At 36.6% G+C, this 24,166-nt stretch overlaps 1 protein-coding gene across 6 annotated transcripts in view; it reads left to right on the top strand.

Moving 5' to 3' along the window:
- Positions 1 to 24,166, top strand: part of ERC1 (ELKS/RAB6-interacting/CAST family member 1) — a 536,554-nt gene that overhangs the window by 292,716 nt on the left and 219,672 nt on the right. For all 6 annotated transcript variants that reach the window (XM_006891318.1, XM_006891319.1, XM_006891317.1 and 3 more), the window contains one exon: positions 5,077 to 5,237. In XM_006891318.1, the coding sequence (XP_006891380.1) occupies positions 5,077 to 5,237 (161 nt within the window). The remainder of the gene's footprint in view (positions 1 to 5,076; positions 5,238 to 24,166) is intronic.

Here is a 24,166-nt window from a genome sequence, read left to right as displayed (position 1 = left end):
GATGTCTTTCCATTTACATTTTTTTTCCATTTAAATTTTTTGTTAATTCTTTCAGAAATGTTTTATAGTTTTCAGAATACACATCATAATCATATACTCCTTTTGTTAAATTTTTATGTAGGTATTTAATTCTATGTGATGTTATTTTAAATGGATCTTTTTCCCTAATTTCAGTTTTGGAATGTTCATTGTTAATTTATAAATAATTGATCTTTGTATATTGATCATGTTTCCTACACATTAGTATTGTTGTTGTTGTTGATATGTGCTGTCGAGTCATTTGCGACTCATACACATTAGTATAGTTGCTTATTAATTCTAATTGCTTTTTCATGGGTTCTTTAGGATTTCTCTTTATATACGGTCATGTCATTTTCAAAACTAGAAATTGTGTTACTTTTCCTCTGCAAGAAGATGCCCTTTTAATTCTTTGCTGTAATTTCTATTGAATGATTTTGTCATGAAAGAATTGTAAATATTCTCAAATACCTATTCTACACTCTGAAGAACTCATATGGTGTTTGGTGTTTCCAATTTATTAAACCAGTCTTGTATTATTAGACTACAGATTAATCTTTATATATTACTTGGTTCAGTTTTCTGGTATTTCATTAGAATATTTACATTTATATTCATAAATGGATAGTCTTCTGTAGTTACTTCTGTTGTTGCTTACCCCCAATAATGTCTTTATCTGGCTTCAATATTAAGGCGTCTCTGTTCTGTTGAAATAACACCTATTACATAACCTTTATTTATTTTACTTTTGGGCACAAGATATATCAGCTTAATCTTGTACATTTTTCCCCCAAATCTGAAATCAATCATTTGTCTAACAAACCCATTCAGTTTGCTTATTAGTATCGTCTCAGTGCTGTGATACTCAATGCTGGATTATCATTGATTCTGACTCTTGGATGGTGAACATGTTTTTGGTCCTGTAATATACACAATATAGTAGCTCATTTTTATATTCATGTAGAAACAATATTGAACTAAATAGTACAGTTAGATTACTGTAAACTGGTGAGTCTAAGCAATATTTTATTTCAAGATAAAAGCAAGGACGAAATAACAAACTTAAATTGGTGGTTAGCTCTCAATGGCAGTATAGGGGAGATGCTGATAGCAGCACTTAGAAAATTTCTAAATGGGAAATGTATGGGTGTATATTGTACTGTTGGTTCTGGAATATACCCTTTCTTAATGCCCTTTCTGACATGCCATTTTTTTATAAGCATACAATATTTCACACTGCTCATTTCTAACATTTGAAGGTGGTTGTATACAATATGAAGGATTGTTAGCTCGTTTGTCCTACAAACTTTAATTTCTGAAGATAAGAAATACTTCTAACCATGCTTGTTGAAATAATTCTTCTGATTATAGTGCTGAGCTAATTCAGTATCCACATTGATAAAGATTAGTTTTGACACTCCATAATACACAAAAATTAGTTGCATACATCTAAATATGACACATAACAGTGATAGGTTTTAAAAAAGAAGATGGAAGAATATTTCATAATCTTGAAGTAGAGAACTTATTTTGTGTGCAAAAAGCATCAACATAAATGTGCATGAAGGAAAACCATCTTAGACTCCTTTAGAAGACTCCTTTTACATTCTTAAAGCAATGTTTAGACTCCTTTAAAATAAACAATTTCTCCTTATCAAAAGCACCTTAAATAAACTTTGACATTTTCACGTTGTTGAGGTCATTCAAGTTAGAACCACTCCATAGCTGACCCTCCAACAGGTTTTCAGTGGCCATAAATCACACAGCAGGAGGTTGCCTGTCTTTGGCTCACAGAGCAGCTGGTGGTTTCTGTGTATCTTTGTATTGGCAGCGCAATTCCTTACCACTAAACCACCAGAGCTCTCTTTTCACACCATAGTATAGCATATACTAATGAAAATTACAGAACTACATTTAAATCTTATAACCAGTATCTTTTAGATATAACACTGTAAAAACTGTGTAACTACTCAAATTTTATCATTTCATTTGCATAAAGCCCTAAAAGAACAGTATAAAATCACTCTGGAGTGTTAGAAATCAGAACACTGGTTATTTAACTGGAAAAGAGTATGTTGGGAGCCTTCAGAAATACTGGTAGTGCTAAGATTATTGAACTTTGTGCTGGTTATAAAGGTGCATTCATTTAAAAAATATTCTTTGTGCTGTACAATTATCACTGTACCTTTCGATCTGTTGGAGCACAGTTCCACTTTGACACAGTCAGTAACATGTGTTAGAATTTACTTGATAGCAATTAGTTGTAGCTTGGTTTATTTCTCTACACGTGTACTCCAATTAAAAGTTTGCCAGAAATTTTAATTTGTTAAAGTAATACAGTTTCGTGTAGAAAAAGGAATGTTAGGTTTTATATACATGCTTGACTGATACACATAAAGTGTCTAAGGTGTGTGGGAATCTGTGATATCATTGATGGCCTAGGGTAGTGAAAGACAAGGATAGATTAAAGTATTTTTGAGGTCTATTTAAGATAAATGTATAATGGATAGCTGTATCACAAACATTCTATAGTAGAGCTTCTGAAAATGGTTATACTCATTACTGATTTTGTGTATTAGTAAGACTATAATTACAATAATTACATGACTATAACTTTGTGCATCACTTGGTACCAAGTCTAGATAGTATTTCATAGGAATTAAGCCAATAAAACTGAATTATCCTTACCAGCAGTTTTCCAAACAGTGGGTAGTGATGTAAGTTTATGTAATACTTTGAGATATGTGGCTTTATATCCAAGTGATCTGTTTAATAGCATAAAATTTTCACAGCAACTAGCAGTGTGAGAACACTACTAGCTTAAGACATTAATTTAATCACTTTGGAAAAGATTAATAAAGTAAACCAATTCAGGTGCCAGAAAACTAGATGTGTCTGTTTATAATCAGTTTTTAGCAGCTGTTACCAATCAACTTAGGAACTTGGTTTACTTAGGAGGCACTAACTTTCAGGAGCCAATGAATAACTTAGATTTGTCATTCTGAAGTTTTGCCTTTAAAGTACTCTGTTTTTGTATCACACAAATTGAGGTTTCTTGGTAGGAGTGAGTAAATGACAGATTTTCAGCTTCTACTTGCCTTCCCTTTGTCACCAAGGTTATTTCTTGATAGACAGCAACCTGACAGACTCCAGTGCACTTAACTGATGGCTTACTTGGTTGGGATTGTTGTTGCTGTTGTTATGTGCCATCAAGTCGCTTGCAACTCATAGCGACCCTGTATACAACAGCCCTAAATCCTGCTCTGTCCTGTGCCAGTCGCACTGCCGCCGACACACCCATCGCAATTACCCCAGTCACCCAATCAATCACCTCATAGAGGGCCTTCCCCTCTTGCGTTGTCCCTCCACCATACGAAGCATGATGTCCCTCTCCAAGGACAGGTCCCTCCTTACATGTCCAAAGTATGTCAGATGAAGCCCCAGAATCCTTGCCTCCAAGGAGAAGCCTGGTTTAACCCTTTCCTGGATCAATCTGTTTGTTTTCTCGGCAGTCCATGGTACCCCTCAACACTCTTCTCCAGCACTACAGCTCAAAGGCATCAGTTCTCCTTCTATCCTCCTTAGTCATCGTCCAACTCTCTGATGCATAGCAAGTGATTGCAAAGACCATGGCCTGTATCAGACGCACCTTAGTCTCCAAAGAGACACCATTGCTCTTCAGTACTTTGGAGAGGTCCCTAACAGCAGACTTTCCCATGGCAATTTTTAATTTCCTGGCTACTGGTGCCAAGAGTATTGACTGTGGAGCCAAGCAAACTAAAGCTGTGTACAGTCTCAATCTCTTCACCATCCATCCTGATGCTGCCAATTGGTCCAGTGGTGAGAATCTTTATCTTCTTGACATTGGGCCTCAATCCATATTGTAGGTTGCAGTCCTTGACCCTCTGCAGCAAGTGCTTCAGTTCCTCCTCAGTTTCAGCACGCAGGGTTGTGTCATCTACATAACGCAGATTGTTGATAGATCTTCCACCAATCCTGACACCACGTTTCTGCTCATAGAGCCCAGCCTCCCGGATAATCTGTTCTGCATACAGTTTGAAAAGGTATGGAGTCAGGACACATCCCTGGCGTATTCCCTTCCCAATTTTGAACCAAGCAGTGTTTCCTTGCTTTGTTCTGATGACTGCCTCCTAGTTCAAATATAGGTTTCTCATTAGCTCGATCAAGTGTTCTGGAACCTTGGTTGGGATTACCTTTTGTTAATAACAAATAATTTTTTTTCCTTCTGAATTAAAATGAACCTGTCTATTTAAATGATTTTGATTTAGAGATGAGTCAGCCTGGTGGCTAATTGAGTATGTGCCTTATGCTCTGAGGTTGCTCCCCCCATATTTTGACACCATATCTTCTTTCTCATGGGGTTTTGTTCTTTGTGGCTTTCTTTCTTTTTTCTAATTGATTTCTATCAAGTTTTATGCTCTCCCTGCCCTTTTTCTTCTTGCCTGCAATCTGTAAAAAACCTCTTGCCTATCTGGTTTTAGAACAAGAAATTGCCATTTTTGTTTTGTTTTAACCACTTTTTTAAGTGATGAGATAAGAATGTCTTGATTTAGGTGGGAAAATACTCATTTATGTATCTATTGAAACTTTTTAGTGAAGTAAAAATCTTTTATATTTGAAAATTTATCTTTAAGTACTTTTTATGATCTTGTTCTTTATACTTTTATTTGTGTTATTATTTCCATGAAAATTTTTGGATCACTTCCAAAAACATCTTAGAAAAGAGATTATTTATTATAGAGAAATGTTTTGAACTGATGACCTCTATACCCTTACATGTATCAGAAAGAAATTTCAATTTCTCCTTATCTCAACAGTAAAGTAGTTTAATGGCAGACTCATCAGAGATCTTTTGTGTATAATCTGCAATATATTTTTCATTTGTGTATCTCATCCAGAAGAGTATAAAATGGGTGATGTGTTCCTCTGTATCTTCAACTGTATGGACCAAGGTATCTACCCATTTCATTTCCTGACTTCTCTGACTTTATAATTAATCAAGATGTTCTCTTTTTCTCCTTTCTATATTTACTGTAGGTGGAAGAGTTGCTGATGGCCATGGAGAAAGTAAAGCAGGAACTAGAGTCAATGAAAGCAAAGCTGTCCTCCACCCAGCAGTCCTTGGCAGAAAAGGAAACTCATTTAACCAATCTTCGGGCAGAGAGGAGAAAACATTTAGAGGAAGTTCTGGAGATGAAGTAAGTGTGTTTAATTCAGGCATGTGCTCAGTTCACAAAGTGTTTAAAGCAGACATGTGCTCGGTTCACAGAAGAGCCTCATTTTGTGCCTCCTTCAGAGTTTAATCTGTTTTGAAGCAGATGTATATCTTGTGTAAGTACATCTGACAGTATTTAAACTGAAGCAAACCTTTATAGGAGAAGAGCTGCCCATCTTTCTCCCATGGAGTGGCTAGCAGATTCAAACTGCTGAGCTTTTAGTTAGCAGTGCAACATATAACATACGAGGCCATCAGAGCTCCTAATACTTAGTAAGTTGTCTTTTTTCCTTCTTTTCAAGGAATTCAGGTTTTCTTCTATAAGAAGTCTGTCTTATTTGATAATCCCATAGTGCTGTCTTTTTCCATTCCTAAACTTTACTTAGCTAAATCTTCTATTCCATGTTCCTGAAGCCGAGTTTATTCCAGGATTCCTTTTTTTATCTTACAAGTAATTTCTATCTTTATAATCTTCTCTCCTTTCTCCTTCATTCAGTATAGTTTAATGTCTGTATCACTGATTCAGACACAGCTCTCAGCCTCATATAGTCATTATTCTCTCTACTTGTTTCTTTCTCTTGGTGTAAATAACATAATCTGTTGTTAAGTAAGCATACTTTTCTTAATGCAGCCAGCACTTGAACCTAGCCAGCATATCATTTATTCTTTTACTGCCACTTGGAGGAATGCAGTCTATTAGAATTACAGAATAGCCGGGGATCTCGCCACAATAACTTAGTGTGATACCTTAGCCTGAATTTTTCATGGCACATGATATTGTGACAGGCACCCTAGAGTTGAAGTAAGAAAGTACATGCTGTGCTAACAACTTTTCTTGTGGATTATTAAGCTACAGTGAAAATTTAACAGTCTACCCTTTAGAAAAATATTCTGAATGATCCGCTCTTGGAAGTGATCAGTAAATCAGGCCACAAACATGTTTGTATACTCAGAGACTAGAGAGGATTGAGATTCTGAGTTTAATACACATAAAAAAAGTTTATGGATATATTTGTTGGAATCAACCTAGTGAAAAGGGAATAAAAGAAGGTTTTCATCACTGAAAGAAAAACTTACAGTTTGATATTTGGAGTTATAATAGTTAAAGTAATAGGGAATAGAAAGTTATACCATTAGATTGTAAGAGACCTCAGAACCCTTTCTAGAACAAGGTAAGAGAGGAAGGTGAAAAGAAAATTTCATCAAAACCTAAAATCAATAAGAAAAATGTGATTTTTGTAAGGAGGAACAGATCTTGTTAAATCAATAGTATCTGTGTGTATATACACTCTCCTGGGGTTTTTTTGTTTTGGGGGGATTTTTGGTCGTTTTTATTGGTTTGCATACAAGCATTCATATACTTTGTGTTTCATGCGTGTGTTGTTGTTGTTGTTAGGTGCCATCAAATTGAGTATGACTCATAGCGATGCTGTGAACAAAAGATCTGAACTTAGTCCTGTCCTGCACCATCCTCACACATCCTGGCACACAAGAGCCCATTGCAACTACCACTTTGTCAGTCCACCTGGTTGAGAGTCTACATTGTGTTTTATATAATCTTTCACATTGAGTTTTGTTCATGTCAGTTGTATTACATAATCATTTATTTACATGGTGCTTATTACTATTGATTAGGTCTTTATCCCTCCAGTATTTCAAGTCCCCATTGAATCTATCCTGTTCTTCCGCCCCATTCGCCCACTTCCATTTGCTGTCCTAGTGATTGCTCCCCTTTCCCTTTTGAACATTATACACGTCTTACTCAGTTACCCTTCTATTTTTTACAATAATAGTCTTATACAGTATTTGTCCTCATGAGATGGAATTATTTCACCCAGCATAATGCTTTCTAGACTCTCCCATATTATGTAGTATTTTACGAAATCATTCTTAGTGCTGCATAGTATTCCTTTGTGTGAATGTATCACAGTTTCTAAATCCATTTGTTTGTTGGTGGTCATCTGGGATGTTTTCCTTTTTCTTGCTATTGTAAAACTGCTGCTATGAACATATGTCTACACGTCTCCATTTGTGTCTCAATTCTGTTTTCCTTGGAGTGTATTCCAAGCATTGGAATATCAGGGTCATATTTATTTGGCATTTCTGTGTTCAGCTTTTTGAGGAAGTGTCAAACTACTTTCCAGAGTGGTTGTACCATTTTACAATTCCAGCAACAGTGTGTGAAAGTTTCAATCACTCCACATCCTCTCCAACATTTCTTGCTTGCTATCCTGTTAAATGTTGCCACTGCTACTGAGGTGAGATGGTATCTCATTGTGGTTTTGATATGCATCTCTCTTATTGCCAGTGATTTTGAGCATCTCTTCATGTGTCTGTTGGCCATCTGAATGTCTTCGTATGTTAAGTCTTTTCATGTCTTTTGCCCATTATGTTATTGAGGTATGAGTCTTTTTCTTTTGGAGGCTCTGTAGTATTCTGTAAACTTTAGTTATGGGATCCTTTTCTGAAATGTCATTGCCAAATGTTTTATTCTATTCTGTAGGCTTTCTTTTCACCATATTGGAAAAAAGGTTTGGTGCACACAGAGATTAATTTTTAGAAGGTCCTATTCTTTGATTCTGACTGTATTTACAAGCCTGTTTATGCATAGGGTTGTTGTTTGTTGTTGTTGTTATGAGCCATCGAGTTGCCTGCAACTCATAGTGACCCTTTGTACAATGACCCTGCTCTACCATGTGCTAGTCTCACTGTCTCCAAAACACCTATCCCCATTACCCCATCACTGAATCAATCCATCTCATTGGGTTGGGCTTCTAAATTTGGTCCCATTTTGACTCATGATCCCTGGTTTTGGGCTTTAACCATAGGTCTCAAATCCATCTTGGGTTGATTTTTATGTTGCTGTGAGATGTGGATCCTGTTCCTGTTTTCTGCAGATAGATGTCCAGTTGTACCAGCACCATTTGTTGAAAGGGTTGTCATTTTCCCATTTGGTAGATTTAATTTCCTTGTAAAATACCAACTGGTTATAGGTAGGTGGATTGATTTCTGGGTGCTCCTTTCTATTCTGTTGATCTGTATGTCAACTGTCATTGTATCAGTTCCATGCTGTTTTGGCTACTAAAGCTGGGTATTGTGTTTTGAGATTAAGTAATGTTATGCCTCCCACTTCATTTTTAATTTTCAGAAGAACTTTGTTTATTTGGAGTCGTCTTCCTTTTTTAAATAAACCTACCAATTGCATTTTCTGTATCTTTGATGAATTATTTTGGTATCTGAATTGAGATTGCCTTGAACATATATATTGTTTTTGGTAGGATTGTAATTGTAATTAAACTGCCAGTGCAGTTTCTTCATTCCGCTGCAGGATCTTTTCAATTTGATGGTGAGACTAGTCAATCTTTTTGTGGATTGCCGAGATAGTGAATCCGTTTGTGGATAGGCTAACATACTCTATTCACATATTTCTACCATCCACGTGGCAAAGTCATGCAGTGACTAAGAAAGCCATCTTGATTTCACTCCGCAATACCACATAATTTTTTTTTAATTTTTTTTTTTAATGCCTTATTTCAGTCACAGGGAGCTCTGATAGACTAGTGGCAAGAAACTGCACTGCAATCCCAAAGGCACGTAATTCAAGGCCACCAGCTGCTCTTTGAGAGAAGGTTGGGCAGTCTTTTTCCAGGCAGTTAACTAACTGCCTCTGAAAACCCACCAGAGGGTTAGTTATGGGTCAGATTCAACTCAACAGTACACAACAACAGCAGCTTCAAACAATGAAATAAAAATTGCTTGTGGCTTTTATGTCTGATAATACTAAACATTATCTTGAACTTTCCTTATAGCCCATATTGGAAATTGCATTTCTGAAAATTTCTGTGATTAGTAAAACTGTTACTGATAAAATTTTACCATCTTACAGTTATAAATGGAGGCAATAATTAAAGTATATATAGGAATGTATGAATGATGTCTTTAGGCAGGCTTTCCAAAAGTTTTATATCATACCGATTGTCCCATCTTAAAAATGTTTAAAATAGTTCTTACTTTAATTTGCACCTGAGTTTTCCTCTTGTGACATTTTCATCTCTTAGTAAAAGGCATATTTATTACCTTTCTTTTTAATAAATTATCTCCACACATTAGGAAGAACATACATACCTCCTGGAATATCTCCATCTAAATATGCTTTTGAGAGAGAATTGGTTCCTTACAAATCTTCTGTTTCCACTGCTCTGCAGACAAGTTCACATGGGTCTTACCAGGAGTCGTTGTTATCCTATCTTTTGCATTTACAACAGTGAAAACCTCTTTTTTAAAAAAAAAAACAACTGTAACTTTTTAGAGCTTGGCATGAAAATATAAAATAAGAGTGAGACCTCAAGTGTAATTATATACAAATCTTGTACATGACCTCTTGTGGACACAGATAGAGTAAACTTTTAGTTTCTTCTCACTAAGTAGCTGGCCAAGGGACGTTTTTCTTTGGCTCTGTGGTAGACTTGCCTTTCTCCATGTGTTGAAAAAGTTCTGCTAATTATCTGATCTGGGCTGAAGTGCAGGTCTTAGTTTCTAGAATGCTCCTCGGAATTTACTCATTCTGTTATCAATTTGTTAATTAGTCTGTTCCCTCCAAGCAGTTCTGCATAGAATCTGCCTCTAATTACTCTCTGTATGTGGTAAGAACATACTTCCTGGAGGAGAGGAGCCCAAGTCTGAATTCTGACCCTGAGACTTGTTAGCTCTCTGACCTCAGCAAGTTGTTTAACCTCTCCATTCCTCACTCTTCTCATTTGGAAAAGGAGGATAATAATTGTATCAGTTTTCAGTTTTTCATGGGAATTAAGCAATGAGTTAATGAATAGAATTGAGAGCAAAGACTGTCAACAAAAATAATAGTAGTAATGAACAACGATTAGCTTCCTTTAAGATTTTTGATATATCTCGCTTACTTTCAGGAGCTCTGGTGGCCCTGTGGTAAGGAGCTGCACTCCCAATCCAGAGGCAGGCAGTCCGTGTTCATCAGCAGCTCTGAGGGAGAAAGACTGGCAGTTTCCTCCCATGTGATTTATAGTCTCTGAAAGCCCAGTGGCAGGTCAGCTTTGAGACTGTTCTGACTCTGCGCCACATAACAACAACAACTGCTTGCTTTAAGTATTTCCTGGTGATGATTTGTAGAAAACCAAAAACATATTTAAACAACATTTTAGGAAATTAAGACTGTTTCCTACTTGTGGCCTTTGACAATGCCAACACCATGCAGTCATGGCAGGATTTACAGTTCGTTGTTTAGTTCCTGATAACTGAAGAAGTAAAGAAACTTGAAGTATAGCCGTGGAAATTAAAATGTGAAGCAAATAGGAGATAATACAGTATACAAGGAGTATCCAGTGGGATCATGAGGCTCTTTATTATCAAGAATTCTAGTTGAGATGGTCTCTCTTCCACTTCCTTGTATTCAGACTCTTATTGCAGTCCCATCCCGTGGCACCACTGAGAATAAATGCTAAAGCCTCACTTTTTATATTTAATAAAATTTCAGCCATCTGTGAATTTAGCTACTGTGAGAACTTCTTTGTTTGAGAAAGGAAAGGGGTGGAAGGACTCTTTAGTTTCTTTGAGAATCCAGAGTGGTTTCATCAGTAGCCTCCCATCCCTGGCCTACTGGTAGCCGTCTCTACCCTGATCTACAAGGATACGTGCGACTCTGAGTCTGGAAGAAGAAATAATCTTCCCCAAGAAAAAGGAAATTGGCCTGTTTGTGTAGAAAAGAGCAAAGCACTAGAAAAATCTGGTTTTCTGGAAGAATCCTGACTTAATGAAACAAAATGAATGACCTAATAGTTTTTACCATTTATGATTGTAAATTTTATGTGTCTGTTACAGATAAATGGTGACCATGAATTTGGAGAGATGTAAAACTGTTGAGTTGGTGGCCTGCCAGTGGTTCATTAGAAACATTTGCGTTGTTTAGCTAACCCTGAAGAGAAAGAACATTTTTATTGGCGTTTCCACAGTGGTTCTTCTTTTCCTTATGCTGTGGTTTTGTTCGCCATTATGTTTTTATTCCACTCTTATGTTAGCTTCTTTCCCTTACAAATGAAAGTAAAGGATATGAGGGGAAAATAATAAAATAACAACTAATAAATTTTAAGTATCCATTCAGATCATGAGGTTGATCAGTATTAAGAATTCTAGAGCTGGTCTCTACTCCACTTCCTTGCATTCAAACTCCAATTGCAGTCCCACCCGTGCTGGCACTGAGAATAAATTCTAAAAGCCTCACTTTTCATATTCAATAAAATTTCAGCCCTCTATGAATTTAACTACTGTGAGAGCTGCTTTGTTTGGAGAAGGAAAGGGATGGAAGAACTCTCGTTTCTTTGAGAATCCAGAGTGCTTTCATCAGCTGGTCTGGCATGGCACATTTTATTGTTACTTTCATACATGCATACATTGTCTGTTTTTTTTTTCTCTTTTGTTTCCTCTCTGCCTGTAGATCTATGTTTAATAGTTTCTCTTTTGTTGTTCCAGCTAAGAAAAAGGTCTAACTTTTTACATTTAAAAAATACATTTTCAAATGTATCCAAGAGGAGTTTAGTAGTCTAATCTGAATTCTGACACTGAGAAAACACTTGTTTGAAGAGAAGAAGAATAGAAAATTCTTGAAATTATTTTAAGAGTTATAGAAAATAACAATTGGGAAAAGTGATTAGGACTCTGTGAATAGTGTAAGTAAATAATCTATTATGCTTATGTAATACTTTTATAAATTATGTTGACTTTTTTATATTCAGTAGTATGTCAGGTTTAGTTTATATGTGTTCTAAAGTTCAAACACAAAAAACAAAATCCAGATGGGAATTCATGAAATTGAAAATATTTTTCATTTTTTAAAAAAAATATAGAGGAGAAAATCTGGATTGAGTTGTATTCTAAGTTACATAATAGTATATATACTTTTTGCACAGCCATATTTATTTATATTTTTACAAAATCCATTGCTATTAAGTCAATTCTCTCGGTCACCCAATAGGACAGAGTAGAACCCTCCCATAGGGTTTTCAAAACAATACATCTTTGCAGAAGCAGGCAAGCACATCTTTCTCCCACAATGTGACTGGAAAGTTCAAACCACCAGACTGTCTCTTAGCAGCTGAGCATTTGACCAGTGTAACAGCAGAGCTCTGTAGCCTTCCACCAGAAGCCTTTATTAGAGTTACTGGATGCATGAAAGGGAGCTTATAGCAGAATCAAGAAAGACTTTTGTTGTTGTTGTTGGAAGAAATCAATATAAAGGAATATGTAAATATTTTACATTTGAATTGAAAAACAAATCAAAATATCCAGTATAGTTGGGTTATAAACAAGTAACTCGCGGGACTAGTTTGGGTGGGACTTTCTATCTATAATGAACTATTGTTGGAGAATTCCTCACTTGTCTTAGTTAACTCCCTGTTTCTGCCCCTTCTTGTTCTACTCTCTTATGTTCCCTACCTTACAGACATATGATCTACACTCTAATGTCTTTATCTCATCAGAACTTAGTAGTTTATTTGAGACATTGAGGTATTATAGGAGAGTGGTGGAAATGTGTTTATGAACCCATTTATTTCTTGCTGCATTTTACTTTGACCATTATGCTCAGTGTCCCCCAAAATGGAACATGAATGTTACAATTAAATGATTTCCCTAACCCTTTTTGTTTACAAAATCAGTTACAAAAAAACCCATAGTTTTCTGTGCCTCTCTATTCCCTTAAAGCCGAAAATAATTCTACCTTTTAGTCAGCTAGAGAAATGGAACTTTCAAACAGATGGTTATAAAAAATCACACTTTGTGAATAAATGATCTTTTCATGTTGTTGATAACATTCCTTCAAGTTGACTCCAACTTACAGCAACCCTGTGTACACAGATTGAAACGTTGCCTAGTCTGCATCATCCTCACAGCTCTCCTTCACTTAGGCCTGTTACAGTCACTGTGTCAGTCCATATTGTTGAGGATCTTTGTCTCCTTTGCTGACAAGACTCCACCTTCCCAAGCTTGATGACCTCTTCCATGGAGTGGCCCTCCCTGACAGCATGTCCACAGTTTGTGAAACAAACTCTTACCATCCTTGCTTCAAAGGAACACCTTGGCTGCATCTTCCAGAACAGACTTATTGTTTCTTTTTTCCAGTCCATGGTCAGTAACTCTTTCATTGCCAGTATCAGAGTTGACATGCATCAGTTCCTCTTCGATCTCCTTTATTCATTGTCCACCTTTCACATGCGCAGGAAATGATTGAAAATACCATGGTTTGGATCATACATGTGTTGGTCATTATAGCACTTTAAAGAGGTCTTTGACAAGCAGACTTACCTAGTGCTGTATCTTCTGAATTTTTTTTTCTCTTCCACTTCCATGGATATTGATTGTGGATCCAGATAAAAGTAAATTATTTTCGTGTAGACAGCCTCAGAAGTTAATCTCTAAGCTTTTCAAATCAAGATTTCCTGAAGCATCTCCTCCCAACTTTCATGCTTTTTTTTCTCTTCTATTAGTGTGTCTCTCTTTCATTGCCTTTGAGTTGAAATCAACTCATAGCTGAGACTGCAGCAGTTTCCAGAAGCTTGAAATCACATAAGAGAAGGTTGCCCATCTTTTTCCCTCAAATCAGCTGGTGGATTTGAACCATTCACCTTTGGGTTATCAGTTCAGCTCTCTATCCACTAGTCCACCAAAGCCACCTCTATGAGTATATTGTTGCTGTGTATCATCGAGTCAGAACTGAGCCATCGCTGACCCTCCAGCAGGTTTTCAGGAGTAAATTGCACAGGAGCAAATTACCCATCCTCCTACAGAGCAGCTGGTGGGTTCAAACCATGTGCCTTTTGGATTACAGCACAGTTTATTACCACTGCACCACGAGAGCTCCCCGTCAGTATATTAAGTGTGAAAAGTTGTGCAGACTTTTTCCTAAAGGGAAAATCTGAATTATTTTCTAACTTCTTTTTCATCATCTCGTTGGTTTTTTTTAATACTAGAGCTAACAGGATTAAGTCTTATCTGTTCTATTAAAGCATGCATACATCAGTTATAGGTATTAGGCTAATGTTACCAATGTCAGTATTTCTTTTTAAAAACTCTGCTCTGCAGCATGTCATTATAGGGGTTGTTTGGTTTAATTTGACTCATCTTTTCCTTCCTCTAGGTACCTTACAAGCATCTATCACTCTGTAAATAGATAAAACTTAGCTCAAGTTATGGACGTAAGCTTTTCCCATTAGAGGACCCTGAATAAGTGCATTATTAGATGCTCAGTGTAGCAAAGAATGTGCTTACATTTTTAGTCCATCTGCTTGCTTATAAAACAGTAATAATCATACTTAGACATTCATTTTATGAGGTTTTTTTAAGACTACAATGAGATCATGCAGTGAAATAAACTTGACATTATAAAGTTAACTATTTGCAAAGCATGGTATTCAACAACTGAAAATCTAGTTTGTGCTTTCTTTGAAACTAGAAAAACTACTTAACTCTTCAGGCCTGAGAGAAATAACAGAAAAGCTGCGCTTTATGAGTAGATACTAAGCTCTACAATAAAACCTGTTCTTGACCTACTGTAATTAAAAAAAAAAATAGAGACAGAAGATGAATCTTACCAAGATACAAAGGCCTGGAAAGACCTGAGGGCAATCAACAGATCAGCATTTAAAAGGAATAAGAAGAACAAATGTACACCAATTCAAGGAAAACAAATGAACTACTATTAGCTGAACTACTTAGAATAAAATCCATGCTCTTCAGAAGATACAGAAATCTAGATTTTTTACGATTCCTCATTTGCAATATCCTGGTTACCTCTGGTGGCCTAGAGGTAAGAAGTACTGCAATCCCAAAGGCATGCTGTTCGAATCCACCAGATGCTCAATGAGAGAAGTATGAGCAGTCTCCCCTCCTCAGGTGATTTACTGCCTCTGAAAACCCGCTGGAGGCTCAGCTGTGACTCTGTGGTACTCAACAAAAGCATGTGTTACTAAATTATTTTTCAGTAAGTGTGATTCATATGTGAACACTGTACAAGTATAACATTTGAGGAAACATGCCATAAACCATAGGCAAACTTTTCAATTATGAAGTCTTTTTAATTGGTGGTTTAATGCCAACCCAAGGGTATATGGTTCTGTTTCACCAACTGCTGCATGGGAGAAAGATGGACAATCTCCTCTTATGATTTACTGCCTCTGAAAACCCTTTGGAGGGAGAGTCAGCTATGGGCTGGTTCCTACTTGATGGTATACAACAACAGCCAGTAGCCTAGTAAGCAGGGAGTTTGACTGCTAACCAGTCCAGAGGCTGAACCTCCCAAGGTTCTAGGCTGCCACAGCTCCGAGGGAGAGGGATGGGCACTCTCCTCCTGTGCTTTTTACAGCATTGGAAACCCACTGAAAGGTGAGCTCAGTGACAGTGAGTTGTGAGATTTTAATGAAGTTTTTTAGGCTATCACCTGAAAATAGTATAACTTTCCACAGTTCTTGTTAGGAACACAACTAATAGTTCAAATTAGATTTTAGTATTCATTGTGGAAATAGTACAAAGATAATACACTCTAAATAATCAAGTAAATAGATGATAGATACATCAAGGAAAAAATATTTTTGTGTATATCTGAAACTGATTTGACAGGGAAGCAGATGATCATGTCCCTGCTATGTACATGAAAGAAATTGTCACTTGCATCATTCTTTTTCTTGTTTCACTTACATGGAATAACATTCTTATACGACCCCATCAACATTGGTGTAATTTTCCACCTGGAGGGATGTTATTTCTTCCCAGTGTGTTTATGACCATTCATTTTCTGGTTAGATACACTTTTCAGATAAAGTGATTTTACTGGTTAGCAGGGACAAGAAATCTTTTAGATCTTGACATTAAACTTGAGTTTCACAGATGACAGTGAATACACTTTTAAAGATCCTACCAGAATGAATCTGTATCTTCAGAGCTCTGGCTTCCTTATTACTATTATCATCCTAACTAACTTACATACGCTTATGTCCATAACACATAGTGAGTTGGCATTTCTTTGTCTTTGATTTCATCTGCCTTTGCATACTTTTCTTTAATTAGTTCTTGGTTTTTATCTTGCTGTCTTTCTCTTTTATATTTTCTTAGTTCATTTGTAAAATATTTGTAAAGTTCAGGATTAGAAAAATGTATTTTTCCATTTGTCAAAACCTGGAGTTGAGAGTTGAAATTATATAAAGAGTGAGAAGCAATGAAAATAAGACAGGTTTTCTCTTAAAAGGATGATTTGTGCGGATATGTGGATATTTGTACAAGTTATGAATATTAGTAACTTTCTAAAAGCAGAAAGGCATATGTTAAAAATTGTAACTTAATACCATAATTCTTTCATAACAACTACTTTGGTGTATTGTTTTGTGATTGAGAGTAAGCGCGTAATCTGCTTCCTTGCCTTACATGTGATCTGGATATTAAAAGTACTGTTGTGATTTTTCCAATACATAGATGTGTATTTCATGTTTTTTCCTAACCTATTGCTCAAGGGAAACATTTCCAATTTTTGTTGAAACCAAAGATCCAATTATTATTATATGCAGAAAAAGCTTTCCCTATTTCTTTAAGCCTTCGTAATTCTATCCCTAGACTCTACTGTTTTCTATTTAACTCATTTTTTTACTATTTTCTATTTCTAGTTTTACTTACCTGCATGTTCTTCATCTCCGTTCTCTAGAAATATCGCACTCTTCAAACTTGCCTTACATTGTTCATCCTCATGATTTTGCTAAACTCTTCTATAGTAAGTGCCTTCTTGATAGTTCCTTTTACAGTTCTACCTTTTTATAATGACTTACATGAAATAGTGCTTCTTAAATCTTCTCAGTCAACATTTGTTCTCCTCTGACTTAACTCTTCCTTTTGTTTTTAAATTATTTGTATGCAATGTTCCTTGACATGTTTCCAAAACTATGCAAGACACCTGGAGTAAAGTGCTTATTGCAATGTTACAGTATCTTACATGTCACAATAAAACAGGCCTCACAATATTTTGTAAAAACTATTGTATTATATAAAGAACAGTGTTCTGTTAATGAACTTACGTTTAAAAGGCCAAGTAAGAGTGAAATACATCTTTGCTAAAACATCTTGGAAGAGAAAAGGTATTTTCATAAAAGAGACATTAATACAACTATTGTTGTTGCTGTTGTCGTTGGTTGCCATCAACAACTGTAGATATTTTTTTTAACCGACCGGGTAGGTAGTAATAATGATTTTATCCTTTATCTGATAGTCAGTCGTGTGATGCTGCCATTTCCAGAGAAGATCTTTCTCAGATAAACCTCTTCCTGCTTCCTCTCTCAGTATTTAGTTGGACAAACTGATTTACATGCCAACTCATTATGAAGACAAGATAGAATTACCTTTTCTGGCTAAGATTTATCAGAATCAACTCAGAATATGGGGGTTTTAAGGTTTCTGGTGGTGGTGGTTTGTTTTAGGTTGGTTCGTTGGTGGTTTTTTTCATTTGAATCTTACTGTGAAGTAAATACATGAAAAAAATATTGAAATGAAGGAAATGGGAAGTAGAAATAAGGTTGTGAGTTCAACAGTCAGCAGAATCGCTCCTGCCTCTTTGCAGCCTTCCAGTGGGCCTTGAATATCAGCAGGTTTTTTGGAAGGGAGAAAAAGGACATTGATTCAGCTGGAGGGTTTGATACATGGCCCTTTGTTAAGACAGCTTCTGTAATACTTTTTTAAAGGCTCTTTGAAACAATTCTCATTGTTAAAGTTTTTGTTTGGTTTTTGGGTTTTTTTGTTCTAGTTTTTAGTGGTGAAGTCTCCTGTTTATTGTAACTGAGCTTTCCTTCATGAGAATATACTTTCTCTTTGACTTGCTAATCTTAGATTATGAGTAATAAAATTGTCATCTGTGGGCTACTGTCCTTAGTAATCATACCCCTTCAGAGGTATTTCAAGTTTCTCTCTATTGTTTCTTGACTAATTTCTATGTTCAAATACTGTATATTAGGTACCGCTGACTTCTCATGGGTGAAAATTTTTTACTATAGCCCTACATTCTTTGCCAATTTAGCGAGTAGTCAGTGTTTTCTACTATCCTTTTTTTAATAAGTGGAATAAAACTTTGTGACTTTTCTTAGATTTTTGTTATTAGACTTACTTCATTCCCCACGGCTCTTGGATTCTGGATCTTGAGGTCTTTAACCCCAGTGTCTTACCCCGTTGAGTCATTTGAACTTAAGCATTTGCCAGTGCTGTAACTTTGAGTTCTGGCAGTTTAGCTCATTTTTAAATCCAGTTGTTATTTTCTGTTATATGCACTATTTCCACAAGTTTGAAACAAGAGGGGGAAGTCCATTTATAGTATTTATCAGAAGTATTGGTTCCAGTTTACACCATATGTGTTTTCTCTTTACTAGTTTTATGCTTATCCAGTCCCCCAGTAATTTTAATCTATCTTTTTATATCAAGCTTTTTCTTCCCAAAGTTTTTAAAATTTATCACATGGGTTTTGATTGCTGCTTTGTAGAATATCTCATGCAAAACTTTAGCCATTGCTTATGGGACAGGATGAATTACAACTCTCCTGAACTAAAATATCATGTGGAAAGTGAGCAGAAGATGATGATGAAAAGATGTGCTTCCCCCTCATCATTGGCATTTTGTTCTCTCAAGTTTCTGTAATGGGGGAGTGTTAACTTCTGCTTAAAATATTCATCCATTCCCCAACTCTGTCTTATGGAGACAGTTTCTTTATCCATTTTAAAGAAGGAGGAGGGAATTTTTTTTTTTTTAAATAACCTTTCTGTTCTCACTCTGCTCTTGATATCCAGCTCCTGTTGCTTTGGCTCAGGATTCCATTATAGCTCATGATAAACACCTTCGTATCTCATTATATCTTAAACTCCATAAACCCTAGGAGCAGACTTAGAGAGGGAGTTCACTGTACTATCTAAATGAGCCATGACAAGCCTGGGAGTGGAACTTACTGCTGGGAAGTGGACCAGGTGGTATTAAAGGGGCTTGTTCCATGTGGTAATTGCTCAACCAGTTAATATTGGAGGAGAAACTGGGGGAGTAAACCTGTTTCAGCTACTAATTTCCTGGAGAGATAACACAGTCTCACTGTACCCTGTATTTCCAATTCTAGGTAAAATTGTACTAGAGGACATTTTTTCTCATTTCGGATCTGATTTTCACTTGCTTTATTTTTATTTTGTTGCCAGCCTCTGTATGTTTTAACCCTTCAAAGTTGCAATCTGACTCAGGAGATGAGCTAAGCTGTTGTGCTAATAAGTAGATCCTACAGCTCTGCTTGCTAGAGACAAAGTCTTCTTATGATGATGCAGTATGGTTAGAAGCTGTCAGTAATTCCCAGATGTAGTCGAGGGTCTAATCAGAAAGTTTCTTGACCAGGGCATATATACATGTGCAAGCTGGATCTATGCTACTTAGAAGTGCACTTCCCCCAATTTTTCTGTTATGAAGCTACTAAAACAGATTTTTTTTTTTTAGATTACCTTAACATTTTCCATCTGCGAGAAGGTATCCAAATAATTACACACCACACATAAATTGTTATGTACACATCACATACAAACAATGGAAATGTTCTGGCCAGGTTGAGGTTTCCTGGGGGTATGCTGTAGACACATTTCCTCCTCCCACCACTGTTGGGGGATGTGCTGACAGACTCTGAGCAAGGGCAGCTCTCGAGGTCCTTTATGATGGACAAGCCAGTGCTCATTAGCGTCCCATCTTTTTTATCACGAGGAAGGACACTATTTTAGCAAATCTCAGCTGTTGTCAGGTTCTGTGGATTGATCATCTTCAAAAGGAAGAAAAAAATCCATTCTTTTTGGTGAGTCAGCATTTATTTTCACCTTTCTTATCATTCAGCTCCCTTTCTGTGTGATTTTTCACAGAGAACTTTAATGAGCCCACATGGCCTATAATCATAAGGTGTGGGTTTGGTTTTGTTTTCAGTAGTAGGAACTGAGCAGAAGTTATACACTGAGTTTTGAATGAGGTTACTTCTCCTTAAAGTGAACACTGCTACAGCATCATTAATTTGAAAGTTTCTTTGCATAGCTGCTGTGTCTCTTGCTACCTTTTTTCTATTTCTCCCACTGCTTCTAGCTTTGTATATATATATATGTTGTTGTCTTTTATTAAACACATTTTGGTTTTCACTTCTAGTTCCAAAGAAGCTCTGTTTTGCTTTCAACTAACATGACAACACCTCTTTAGTAAAACTGTCCATTTTTTTCCCCATCTTAAACTGGATAATGTTTTACTTGCTTTACTTCATGTCCTCTAAAGTCGTTCTCTGCCATCTCAGCTTTTTAAAGAAGTTTATAATGAGGAGCTTTCAACCTGGAGAACATTATATATTTCATTGACTAGAACTATAGGCTAATAAAAATATGAAATGAAAATATTATGGAATCTCATTGCACTGTATTGTAGATGTAATGTAGTGTGCCGAGCAGTCGCTTTGAGTCATTGTGAATCCCATCTGAACACTGGCAGTGTAGCTCAAAATAGCAAGAGATAAAGCCCACAGCTCCCATTTATGTGAATGGTCACTGTGCATGTAAAAGATCTTATTTCATTATTTTAAAAACAGCAATATTGTTCTTAAGGTAGAGCAGGCAGGGAGAGACACAAGATGAGAGCTGGAGTCAGAAGCTGCTGAATTTTGATACTTTTGCAGTTGATACTCTGTTTCTTTCTTAGCTGTACTTTTTTTGATGAATAGTAAGGACTGTCTTATGGGCAAATTTCCCTTGCAATACAAAGTATTGAAGCAAGTTAGCAAGAAATAAAGAATAGCTCAAACTCAATTTTATTAAAATGGATTTTTTTCAGGTTGCATAGCGGAGTGCATTGGGGTCGGGGGGCAGGAGATCGGGGTCGGGGTCGGGGGATTGTATACCAATGTAGAAGTTTATCTTTTGCTTTACAAAGAGAGGAGTGAATTGGGGGGAGTGAGGTAAAGAAAAAAGTACAACAATGAATTAATTAAAATTCAGAATCTCTGTAAATGTTAATTAAAATTAATAAAATAATTTTTTTAAAGTCTAAATAAGACAACATAGTATCTTCACATCTACCTCTTCAAAATGACTGTTTGCAAGGCATATGCAGAAAATGGAATGAAAGGCTTAAACATTTGTTCAGTTGTCATTATTTGATGTATATGGAAAATAAATCTATTATTCTACTGAGAGGAAAAAATAAATTTATTTACACAAAGAAAGTACTTAAAATGTCAAACTTCAATACTAGACTTTGCCTTAAAGGTTCTTGGATCGCATGCCATCATTGCTTATTTTTCATGACCCCAGCTCTTCAGGAAGTTCTGGTAGTGTAGTTGTTGTTGTTAAGTATCGTCGAGTCATAAACGACTCATAGCGACCCTATGAATGAAAGACCTGAACACTTGCAGAACTTTCATCATTTCTCCAAGTTCATAGAGTTTCCAGAGGCAGGTTATTTCGGAAGTGGATGCCACTCCTGCTTCCAAGCTTGTTTTAATCAGGGAGCTCCACCAAACACTGTCCACCATGGGTAACCATTATCTTATTTGAAACATCAGTGTCACAGTGTTTAGCATTACAGCAACTATGGGTTACCTCTGTACCGCAGATGGACAGACCAGTGCTATACGACTTAGAAGAATGTTTGACCAAAAACAATTAAAACCAGGCCTGAGGGCCGCAGATTGAAATCACCCACCTTTGGCTTGGTAACATCACTTTCTATCCACCAGGCCCACAGAGCTCTCTCTGGATTGGTGGTGGTGTTGTTAAGTGTTGTCGAGTCAATAACAGCAACATGGTAGTGTAGACCGCAGGGTATTGTGCTGCTAACCCAAAGGCTGCACCTTTCTGGGTGTTCGAATCCACCAGCAGCTTCTCGAGAGAATGATGAGCAGTCTCGTCCTGTGCAGTTTACCACCTCAGAAAACTACTGGAGGGACAACTATGAGTTTCTTTTGACCAGACAACAATGATTATGAGCCCTGGGGAGTGCAAGTAACACACTCGACTGCTTATCTGAAGAAGGGCTGGCTATTCAAGTCCACCTAGAGGCACCTCAGAATAAAGGCCTGATGTTCTACTTCGGAAAGATCAGCTATTAAACCCCCTGTGAAGTACAGCTCTGTTCTGACACACATGGGTTGCCGTGAGTTAAAGCTGACACGATGACAGCTGACTTGGGCCAAAGTAAATACCTAATAATACTCTCCTCTCTTATTGTTGTCTAGTGAGAACTGACTCATAGCTGAGCTTCTCGCAGGTTTTCAGAGGCTGTAAATCACACAGGAGGAGACAGGCCAGCTCTCTCCATTGGAGCAGCTGGTGGATTCAAGCTGCCTGCCTTTGAGTTGATGGAATTCCCTACCCACTTGGCCACCAGAACTCCAGTAGTACTTAAAACTATGTAACATGCTTACTTTTTCCTTAAGTAACTGCTACTATTTACTAATACTTCTTAGACACTGTACAGTTTTTCAAAGCTTAAAATGAGATTGTTCCGTGTCATACTTATTATTCTACTGATTTGTGTACTTTAAATGTTTTAATCTCAGAAAGTAAAAAATCCCACTTCATAAAGATTGAATGTCATGAAAGGGGATGTATGTTCTTGTGTTGAAATTGAACTACTTTATGCTAATAAGTTCCACGCTGTCTCACTGATGTCATTGTGTTTCCACAAAATTTAAAATACTTTCCAGTGCCTCTGAATTTCTTGAAGTACTGTGGAGCATAATTTGAGAAACCTAGTAGTAATTTAGAGGGTTGGAGTATAATAATAAGAACCGATGGCATTTTAGTTCAGGTACTGTTATTCCAGACCGAAGGAGAAGTGGTTGCTAGGCTGTTGGCAGAGCTGCCTCTTCACATACAAAGGACAACATGAAATAATATGTTCGTCAGTAACAGTGACTCTAAGGGGGAAAAAAAAACCAAAACCAAAACCATTTTACCTCTCTCTCATACACACACACAAAATGGAATACTTAAGTATAAAATTGATTTTGACGTTATTTTTATTTTCATTACAGAACTACTCCTCACTTAACGATATGATTGGGTGCCAATGACCTAGTCTTTAGATGTTACTTAAAAATCAACCTTATAAATAAAGTAGATGGTAATCCTTTCATATCACAAATGGAGGGTGATTATATTCTGTATGATTGCCAAACCTCTCACAGCAAGCCAAGCTGACACATAGTCCTAACTGTTACACCTAGTGTTACTGTCACCTCATACCCCAGTTTTATTTACTGCCATGTATGTGTTGTTAATCCACAAAATAATTGAGTGGTAGGTTCTTTTTTTTACCATTGTCATAGATGCAAAATGTTGTATAGCGAAATAGCTGATAAGAAGTAGATATTGTTTCCCTTTCAGTGCTCCTGACTTGTTCCTTTTTTGCTTTCATTATATGCACAGCAACATTTCCTAGTCTTTTTTATTTTTCCTTTATTCATTTTTAAAAACTTAGCTCTCAGGACCTGCTAAACTGATACGCATGGAGGACACAGATTCTGAAGGCAGACTGCTTTGACAGTTGCCCTCAGCACTGCCTACCTGTGTAACCCTAGACAGGGCTTTCACCTCTTATTTATTCATTTCACATCTGTGGAAAGGGGGTTAATATCAGTAGTAAGTGGTGCGGAAGAGATTAAATAATTTAAAGCAGTCATTTGTTGTTAATTACTGCCCTTATTACTAGACTCTCAATGAATAATTCTAGGTGGAAATTTGGAGAAAAGCAATAGTGCAGGTACCCAGTGTTTTTCTTGTTGTTTGGGGCCATTGAGTCAGAGTGAACCCATAACTGACCCTCCAGCAGCTTTTCAAAGGCTGGAAATCACATGGAAAGAGACTGCCCATC

Source organism: Elephantulus edwardii, unplaced genomic scaffold (assembly GCF_000299155.1).
Source record: "Elephantulus edwardii isolate Elephantulus edwardi_28Jun2011 unplaced genomic scaffold, EleEdw1.0 scaffold00096, whole genome shotgun sequence".
NCBI classification, from domain to species: Eukaryota; Metazoa; Chordata; class Mammalia; order Macroscelidea; family Macroscelididae; genus Elephantulus; species Elephantulus edwardii.
This window is presented reverse-complemented; position numbering and strand designations above follow the sequence as displayed.